Source organism: Epinephelus lanceolatus, chromosome 23 (genome assembly GCF_041903045.1).
Source record: "Epinephelus lanceolatus isolate andai-2023 chromosome 23, ASM4190304v1, whole genome shotgun sequence".
In the NCBI taxonomy this organism is placed as follows: domain Eukaryota; kingdom Metazoa; phylum Chordata; class Actinopteri; order Perciformes; family Serranidae; genus Epinephelus; species Epinephelus lanceolatus.
This window is the reverse complement of record NC_135756.1, coordinates 20,508,232-20,518,860: the sequence shown is the minus strand read 5'-3', so window position 1 is coordinate 20,518,860 and position 10,629 is coordinate 20,508,232. Positions and strand designations below refer to the sequence as shown.

General features: G+C 38.2%; 1 protein-coding gene across 1 annotated transcript; it reads left to right on the top strand.

Moving 5' to 3' along the window:
- Positions 1–5,517: 5,517 nt before the first annotated feature.
- LOC117249525 (secretory phospholipase A2 receptor) lies at positions 5,518–10,252 on the top strand. Its single transcript, XM_033615240.2, has 5 exons — positions 5,518–5,616; positions 5,816–5,881; positions 7,754–8,113; positions 8,363–8,695; positions 9,208–10,252. The coding sequence occupies exons 2-5, from the start codon at positions 5,827–5,829 to the stop codon at positions 9,612–9,614; spliced, it is 1,155 nt and encodes a 384-aa protein (XP_033471131.2). The 5' UTR covers positions 5,518–5,616; positions 5,816–5,826; the 3' UTR covers positions 9,615–10,252.
- Positions 10,253–10,629: the final 377 nt, after the last annotated feature.

The following is a 10,629-nucleotide window of genomic DNA, read 5'->3' as shown; positions in this document are numbered from 1 at the left end:
CTTTGGGACTATTTTTTATTTTATTTTATTTTATTTTATTTTTTAAAGTAGTTCCATTGAAAACAATCTTTTCTGTGGGTTATCCTCAGGGTACATGGGACATTGCATCAGGATGGTGGTAGAAACTGAATATTTCATCTTTGTGAGTTTGGGTTGACTAACATTTTAAGTCCTTCATATCACACTTGTGTTACTTAAAATGATAATAAAGCTTCACTAAATTCTACTTAATCGCACACCGGTCTATTTAATATTTCAGGAGACTACTTTTTAAGTTCATACTAGTATTTTGGGTTTTTACTAGAACCTGTCTGACTGCTTTAATGTACAAACAACTTTATTTTCCTCATACTGTGCTGGAACACCGTATTCACCCTCTGTGAGAAACTCTCCATTTAGTCTCTTTAAGCCCCCTTCCTTAAAAGCTCAGTCTGCTCAGATTGGTCAGCGTGTTAGTATCTTACCATCGCTGCGCCGTGACTGCAGACAGGGGAATAACTGTAACCATCAAAGCATCTGGACCAAAATCTTTACAACCAGACATGTTCCAACAGGAATATGATTCAAAATCAGGGAGAAATAAAAATCGGCATCTAAGATGACATGTTTCCTGACTGTAGCATGTAGCTACATGTAGCAGTGTATTTGTAGCTGGGAAATGACTGTAACACAGTACAGCTTCGGAACTGGACATGTTCCAACAGGAAAATGCTCCGAAATTGAAAGGTCATTAACAACACTGGCAATCAACAGTACATGTTTCCTTGATGTTAGCTGTAGCTACATGTAGCAGTAAAGAGCAAGGAATGGAGTATGACAACACTTTCTTCAGTGGAAAAATCACAAATGAAAGCTACTTAACCGAAATTTTTACAACCATACATGGTCCAGCAGGAATAGGATACGAAATCTGGGGGAAAATAACAACATCTGAAACCAAGATTAAAGGTTTCCCTGACAATAGCATGCTAGCATGTAGCTACACATGTGTCTGTGTATTTGAAGTTGGTAAATGATGGTAACAGAGTCCAGTGACACTTTCTCCTGTGAAAAATTACCAATGAAAGCTTCTGGTCCAAAATTTTTACAACCAGAAATGTTCCAACAGGAATATGATTCAAAATAAAAGAGAAATAAACAACTTCAGCAACTAAGATTACATGTTCTCCTGACTGTAGCATGTAGCTATATGTAGCAGTGTACTTGTAGCTGGTAAATGACTAACTCAGTATAGCTGCACTTTCTAACTTGAAAAATCACCAATAAAAGCTTTAAAACCAAAATCGTCACAACTGGACATGTTCCAACAGGAATATGATCTGAAATCAGGGGAAATTAATAACATCTGTAACCATGCTAACAGTATGTAGCTACATGTAGCAGTGTACACAATATAAACACTTGCAGAAACATGCTAGGAGCAGATGACCATCAAAAGAACTCCTTTACAAGCTGACATCAGCTTGTAGACAAAGTAGAAAAAAAAATAAAATGGAAATCGAGTATCCAGAGCAGTCTGAAGCGGTTCTTTTGAGGTTTTTGCTGACAAGAATAACTTCTACATACATTTACCTCAGTATTTGAAATCCTGGCCACATTTAATACGTATGAAATAAGGAAAAGCATAAAAGGTCCTCTTCAAGGCCTGATTAAATGATGTTGCACAATCAGGATGCACAGTGAGTGCCAAGAAATTAAATGTGAATGGACAGGGTTAAAATCATTAAGGAGAGCTGTCTTTTGAAAGTGATTTACTGCAGACCACAGAGCAGACCGACACTGCTCTGATGTGACTTCAGGTAACATGTGCCCTTTCCATCATGACACTGGGTGCTGTGTCAGCCACACAGAGTGTGTCAGATGCAGTATGTTGTGGGGATAGCTCTGCAGCCTGATTACTAGCAGTGATGCCTTTAAATCAACAGGCTGACACAGAGGATTAAACACAGATTCTATCATTTCTACCTCTTGAATATACACAACAAGCGATTTACACTTCTGTAATATGACTGTTTTTGATTAATACCGTTTTGAAGATTGCAGTGCGTCTTTTTACAGATATTTTTAATGACACCCTGCTCTCCTCTATAACCAGTCCAAACATTTACGTCACTGTGTGCCGTAAACCGGAGAGAGCTAGACATGTTTGCAAGTATACACTGATCTTATTTGAAATACAAATGTGAGGCTGTGTGCACATGAACAAGTGGCCCATATCTGTGACCCCTGCTATGTAAAGCATGTGGCTGTACTGCTGTCTAAATAAATGAACTGAAGAACACACTTCCCTTTAAAGTCTGGTCATGGCTTTAATTTTCCAGTGGTATTCTTTTTTTGTGTTCAAAGGAGAAAGTATTGATATTAATTGCACTATTGACCACATTTAACGTATGGATGGATTTGTAGGTACAGTAGCTTCCGTATTTTGAATAACATCATGTAGAGTCTGTTGCATTCACTATGACATTCAAGGAGCTTGACTGTCATATTTTCACTGTTTCTCCCTGAAATTGGCAGTTGGGTTTGATAATGGGGCACATTAGAGATATATTACATACAGTAGAGTACAGTGCAAGCGAATGATGACACAAAACTGAAATACTAATTAGTCTGAAAAGAGAAAGAGAAGTCTGGAAATGATTAAGGGTTTTAGATGTTTTTGAGGTAAGTCAAGACACAAACTGAAATCTGAGAATGAATTTACAGATTTCAAAATAGGAAACAGCATTACGGTGACCTTTAAAATCACCCAGCAAGCCAATAAAGAAAGTCCAAAGTTCAATACTCACCAGAAACAAATTTCTGGATGAATTTGCATATCATGTCCTGATCCACTGGGCTATTCATTGACACATATGTGCCTGGTGACGCCACTACAGGCACTATGATTTGAATACCAAACAAATGCATCTCTACTAACAAACAACAGTATTCCTGATTAATGTAACTATGCTGCATCATTGCACAGTTTAATAAGCTGTAAATTCTGGTTTTGGAGTAGAAAGGTCAAAAATGACATGACAAAAACTAGAGGATGGGAAAAAAATAGATTTACTTCAGGATCACAACATCTTGTTTTACTAGGAAAAGAGAGAGTTGACTGATTGTTCTGTATAATCAAATGTAAATCAAAACCTTGTGTCGGCTGCTCATGTAGAACGGGAATCAATGACAGGAAGGCAATCCAAAAGTATAGGAACCAGGGAAGGAGATATTAAGAAGCCTTTATTGCAGTGGCTAAATCATTTAAAGAGCCAACGTGTTTCAACTACTGCAAGTCTTCGTCAAGGCTTTAAGGTTTCTAAAGGCTTTAAGGTTTTTAAAGGCTTTGAAGCCATGAAAAAGACCTGCAGCTCCCAGTGTACCACACCATGATGCAGTACGTGAGTATGCTCTCGATTGCAGCAGAGATGTGGACTCCAGAGAATTTGACGGATGCCACCCTCTCTACACAGTCCCCGTTGATGTAGAGAGGGGGCGGGACAGGGTACAGTCATTAATTCAGCCCGTCGACTAAGCAGGCATTAGCGGACAGTGCAAATACATGGACCTACAGCAGCTTCAATAGCAACTTCAGTTTAGTCAGCCCATCCTAAACTCCTTGCCAGATCAGCATCTTTCTGTTGCTGCCATTACACAGATGAGACCCGGCCCACTGAAATTGTGGAAATATTTAGAGGAATGTTGGATTTCTCCATAATGCTAAGTTTTTAGCGCATTAGCTAGCTTCGATTGCAAAACAAAGTGGAGGGAAACCGTTCAAGTGTCATCCTCCTTTGTAGGGTTGGCAAAGTAATCAGCCACAAAGCTTCCTGTGACATCATCCATCCACTGAATGAGAGCATACTGGTCGGCCAGTCTGGTCCTGTTGATCAGTGTTTACTTATTCAAGTAACACTCGTGGTCTTGGAGAGTGAGTGACCTGACATGGTGCGTTTGTAAACTCAGTCTGACGCTCTACACTAAAATGAGAGTCCTGTTGGTCGAAGAAACAGAGCATTATATTTGTATATGAATTAACAAACAGTTAAGTAAATCGCACATTGACTCTGCTCAGCGCTCTGCTGCTCTGTCTCTCCAGACAGAGTGTCCAGAGTGTGCTCTGCCACTCAGAGAGTGTGTCGCTCTGGATAACCGAACAGTACATTAAGACAGCGCTCTGAATTTACGTACGGTCGGGTTTGTGCCACAGTGCGCTCCGGCACTCAGAATAAATATTTCCAAAAATACCACTGGTATCATCTTCCTCCATTGTCTAAAACAAGCCAACAGAACTTGGTAGCTAGCACTAGCTAATGTCTGTGGAGAATTGTTTTGCCTCCAGCTAAGCCCCGCCCACCAAAAACATCGTACTGTTTACTAACAGTCAAAGGTTCTTTACATGTAGAATTACAATCCGTAAATATCGCAATACATATTGAATCTGCACCCAAGTGTTTCAATAATAGTGAATCAGGAGATAAGCGTGTCGTCCCAGCCCTAACAAAAACAAAAACCTAGTTACTCTATTTAGCAAATCATAGAACTACAGAAAACCAAGGCATTACAGATTTTACCAGTGGCTGTAACTTTCACAGAGCAGACAAAGATTTAACACTTATAACACGGTCTCCTGTCCAAAAAGTTGCTTCTCTGTAAAAGTGTGTGGATACACAGCTAGTGGCCCCCTTTGATGGTTGGAAATTGTTTTTATCATCCAGTGTTCAAATCTAAGTTTTGCTTTTACTCCACATAATGAGCTCCGCACACTCTGACCTGAGACACTATATTTTGGTGTCCTGTACACAGAACAGCATTGCAGAGTATTTGAAAGCGAAGTCAAACCCTACTCAGAACTAAGCTTGTGTATTTAATACAGTTATGAGATAGAAAGGCCTGCGTGCATCCACACACGCAGCATTATCAGAGTCAGCCTACCTGGCCTTGCCTTGTCTGTGCTCTCTTGCTTTAGTGCTCATCAATAACAAAGCCGTATGTTATTTTGGTTTCTGCTATTGACGTTAGTGCCATGCAATCTGATGCAAATGCCTTTTCCAGGAAATACAGTGCGGGTTACTGGGAAAGAGGAACATGCAGCGAGTTATCAGACGCACCTTTTGGGTTTCAAAGCTGCAGAATATTTGAACTCCTGACTCTTGTGTTCATACCTGTGTGTACTGTATTGTTATTTTTAATATGTTGCTCTAAACACCAACCAGCTGCCTACCCTTAGATCCTTTGAAGAAGACAATACTTTATGAGTGCCTGTCTTAAACGTGTATATATTTGAGTATTTGAATTTTGTACATAAACTTTTTTGATGATACTCTGCTCTACTTTTCATTCAGTAAACACACATACAATTTGACAAGGAGAAATTTAAATAGTTTTTCTCTGTTAAAAGTGTTACATAACAGATGGCTCAACAGTGTGTCTGTCATCCAGCCACCCTTCACTACCTTCAGTTAATCATTAATCTCTTGCCCGCCCTGTTTTTACTATGTACACATGTTTTTAAAAAAAACATACAGGTGCCACCAGCTAGTTCACCCTGACACCAGCTATAATAACCCTGTGACTTCTGGACACTGAAACAAATCCGCCAAACTAACAGCAGTGTGCACCTGATCTCAGCAGGTAAGAGATTTTTCATCACAGAATTTAACATACACTTATTTACATTGGTCGATATACCCATGCAGAATAGATATGCAACAGAACAGTTTACAACATGAGATTAAAAGGGTTTTTTTTCACTTTTTTAAAACCACAATATTTTGATCTTCTTCTCACTTGGATTCTTATTTTTTTTTTATTCCTGTGTTTTTTAATTTAGCCTTCTCAACAATGATCCTGACCACAACTGTGAGGATGGCCGGTGTGTTGTTCCTGGTGTGTGCAGGTAAGGGTCCTTTTCTTCGTCTTGGTTGCTATATAATATTCCAAACATGTTGTCATCTCAACTCATCAAATACCGCCTAAGTAAAAATATCGTTACACTTTACCTGCTCTCTGGGGGAGATGCGCGAGTTCAAGCTCTATTCAGTAAAACTGAGTACTGGGCAAAGGTAAATTATTAAGTTCTCGTGATGTGTTCAGTGTAATCTTGTAAAATGTAGCTTTTGGTAGAAAAAGTTGTTTAAATACAGCTGTTTGAAGGAGAAATTTGTTGATGTTTTCACAGCACTACAAAATAGGTATTAGAGAGGGAATTACAATGTATCATATATATTTTATTTTTTGACATTTTTAAAGATGTTTTTCATGTGAAACAAGGTTATGTTAAAGGTTGTTTTATAAATGTGTATTACTGAATTTGTGCTCATTCAAAGGTAGTGTAAAGAAGGACTGACTGACTTTAAAACTGTTCATTTATTATTTTTTAGTGTAGATTTCTGTGTTTCCCTGGCACAAAAGAAGAAATAACAAACATTACAAATAAATATATTGGGGAGATTGTATCTGTCAGTATCAGCCCAGAATTTCAAAATGAGTGCATCCTTAGTTCAGCTGGAAAGTTCAACATTTTATTACTTATTCTTATTTTTATTATTATTTTTTTCATTATGGATTTATATCAGGAGTGTCAAACATATGGCTCAGGGGCCAAAATTGGCCCACCAAAAGGTTCAATGCGGCCCACTGGGTGACTTTGCACACCCAATAGTGATGCACATGTGGAAACCATGAGGTGTCAGGTTTCAGGACCAAGTTCAACACTGAGTAGCTTTCTTCTTGTAAAATGTTGCTTCAGAGGCATTTTTACATTTCTTTTATTTCACTTTAGTTTGGTGTGATGTCAGTATTACTACACTGGAGTGGAAGTATGCAGAAAAATGCACATGTAATGACAGCGAGTGGTCGACTGACTCAAGGTGGAAAAACTGAGAGATATTGTTAAAATTGCATTTATTTTTCTGAAGGCATCAGAGGCTGTTTGTGATCTGTTTTATAAATGGTGATTGTTTTTAAAATGTACTTCTTTAAACAAAAAAAGGCGGAAAGTTTTAAAGTGTTTGTTATTTATAGGATATTATGCAGTGGTTTTACTGGTCTGGCCCACCTGCGATTGAATCAGACTGTATGTGGCCTGTGAACTAAAATGAGTTTGACACCCCTGATGTATATGATTATGTATTGAAAGCAAATTAGCACATGTTTATTTATCTTATTTTTCATTGTAAGCAAGGTTGTTTATTTGTATTTTGGTAATAAACGTGCAGTACTTTGGGAAGCTTTAATTGGGGGGCAGGCGGAGGCGCTAGGACCGTCACTGTTCCAGCTCGTTACACACCACCACCGCAAAGGGTGTCTCTGTGCAACAAGCTGAATGTTCTGTCGGTGTTTTGCGCACAAAAGTATATTCATGTCATTTTAACAGGTTTAGGACCTTTAAATTGCACGTCTGTCCGTCCTGGAAGAGGGATCCCTCCTCAGTTGCTCTTCCTGAGGTTTCTACCATTTTTTCCCCTGTTAAAGGTTTTTTTGGGGAGTTTTTCCTTATCCGCTGTGAGGGTCCTAAGGACAGAGGGATGTCGTATGCTGTAAAGCCCTGTGAGGCAAATTGTGATTTGCGATATTGGGCTTTATAAATAAAATTGATTGATTGATTAAATATATTTTTAAAACCTTTGTCAGCAGTAGGTCTGAGTACTTTTACATGCTGTCTCCACTTTTTCCAAGTGTACATTTCAAGAATTCATTATTTTTTGTTTTTATACACCATAAATAGTAAGTAAGCGAATAATAAAATATTTTTGTTTTCTTTTTACAGGATCTTTTCACTTTATATTTGCATCCAATCATCTACGAATTTTCCGTATTCCTAAAACAAAGGACGTGTTTCGTGTTGCACTGCAAGCATGTAATCAGACGCATGAATCATGTGTCACTCTGTACGATGACGAGGACGCCAAATTCATACATAATTTATTGCTGGCAGAGGGGCCAGAAGAAAGTGTTTGGCTTGGTCTGCGTAAGGATCGAAATACCACCTGGTCAGACGGTTCCCCTGTAAACTTCAGTAACTCATCTGTGAATGTAACAGACGAAGAGCAGATGTGTGAAGCTATTGACAACAACACATGGACTGGCTCTAACTGTTCAGACAGAAAATATTTCATGTGCTACAAGGGTAAGTTTCAGCATGTTTGATGTTGCACAGTTGTTGTTTTGTTTGTTTTGTTTTTTTCATTTACATATTTGTCTGTTTCAAGAAACAGATTTTTGGATGCCTGTTGAATTATTGTGGTACATGGGTTTTCAGCATGGTGTAACAACCAACCCACAGAAGGTTCAAAGTACAAGCTTTCTCAACTTATTTGTAACAGGAGGTAACATTGCCATGTATTAATTAATTTATATTTTTGTTTATTCTGTGCAGGTAATAATTACACCCTGGTAAAAGAAAATAGGACCTGGTGTCAGGCACTGCAGTACTGCAGAAAACACTTTGATGACTTGGTCAGCATCAGAAACGAAACAGAAAATGACGACGTGATAAGAAAGGGAGAGAGCACAAGCTTTTGGATCGGACTCCTGCACGATAACTGGGAGTGGGAGGAAGGAGGCTGCTCCTCATACAGAGAATGGACTAATACAGAAAGTAGAGATCCAGAGGATCCAGAGGAATGCACAGTTTCATCTCCAGATAATCCAAAATTATTGCACAAATATCATTGTTCCAGTAATACAGCATATTCCTTCTGCTCTAAAGGTAAGCAATAGATAAACAGAATTCATATGATGTCACATTATTTATGAAACACCTGATGACTTATACATACGATATGAGAGTAGCTGTAGTAATAATACTGGGATATGTGAACTTCTTCAGATGGATGATCTGTACTCAAACAAAACACATGATGTTAACTGTTGAAAAGTCAACTGGCCTCCTTGAAGCAGTGTCATTCAAATAATCATCAACCATGAAAGCAAACTTTTAAGGACATAATCATCTGTTTATAGATATTAACTTTTTTGTTGTTTTTCAATTTAAAAATAAAGAACTGCAACTTGTGGAGTACAAAGTAAAAAGACAAAAAGAACCTGCATTACATAACTACACAGAAACATAAAAATGACTCCTGGGGACATCCAAACAACAGAAGAATAAATGAACACACCAGATGTCCAACAGAATAGACCGTAGCTCATGTGCATTTGGCTGAAATTACATCTCTACCTGTTAATTATACTTCTGCCTTCTTCCTGCTATCATGTCAGGTAACATGAGAATCAGAGTGGTTGATAAAAATCTAACATGGGAAGAGGCCTTTAACTACTGCAAGGCCAATCACTCAGGCCCGCTGTGGATTGAGGATGCGGAAGATCAGCAGGCTGTCCAAAAATGGCTAAATTACACTTACAATGCCAGCAACGATAGTCTGCTCTGGATTGGTCTGAGGCAGAGTCGTGTCTTTGGATTCTGGATTTGGAGTGACAGGACAGTGTCCTATAGCAACTGGAAGAATGACACACAGCCTCAGGTGTCCGTGTTTGACCGCTGTGGTGCCATCAGCGGGACAGACTACATGTGGAAGAATGCAGACTGTTCACTCCAGCTACCTTTTCTTTGTGAGGAGGAGATTGTATTCATGGACAAGTCACGTAACCACTCATATTTTCCATGACTGTGCTCTGACTCTAAATAGATGTCTTTCTCGAATTCAGTGGGTTCCAAAAATTTGACATTTCTAAACATCAATCTTTAACGTCATGTTTGAACATGACGTTAAAGATTGATACTTTTTATTTGCAAGTGTTTCTATACTGTAATCATCATATACAATAAGAAGTAATCATGTTTGTAGTTCATTAAAAAATAGATATTGATGACTTACAAATCATGATGCTTTGTTAATTCTTTTTTTTTGTGGTGACATGTTTTGTAATGAGTGACTTTATTTCTCTTCTTGATTTTTTTGGAGTAACTCACTGAGTCTTTAACATAAGTCCAATCAATATTTCAGATCAGTAAAGGCTTGTTTATCTGTATGAGACTCCAATTGGACCCTTGTTCCACAAGTAATCATGTAGAAACCTATTTGTGTACATATGCATTGTTTTTATATTCATAACTACATATTTTTTACCCAAGAAGATTTGCTTTTACAGCCTTTAGGTTATAAATGTGCTGTGATGCAGTGTGGGACAACATACAGAAGATCCACGGAAGATTGTAGGAGAAATGTTTGCTGTGTGCATTGACTTTCTTTTTTCTTTTTTCATTTGTTTGTGTGCAATAAAGGGCAATTAATTTCAAATCCAATCATTTGGGACCTATTATTTACTTAGAAATGTGTCTTAAAGCTGTAGATGGTCATGTTTGTAAAAAACAAACAAAAAAAACCCAACTTTGTCATATTTGCTGAAACCTGCTAAATATGTTTCTCTGCCTCGTTGTTGTGCTTCCAATCACATTTGCTAGATTTGCTAAAATGCTAGAATTTTTTTATATCTCACCCATTTATGTTTTATTAAGACTTAAAGTTACCCATAATTAAGGGCGGGCCGCTTTTAACGACAGGCTGTCTGCTGACAGGGACCTCGACCTCTCAATCAGAACTACCCCTTGCTCCTTTACAGAGCCACAGCAAATCTTCTCAATTTACAGCTGAACAGTACACTAAAATATGTTTCTGAAAG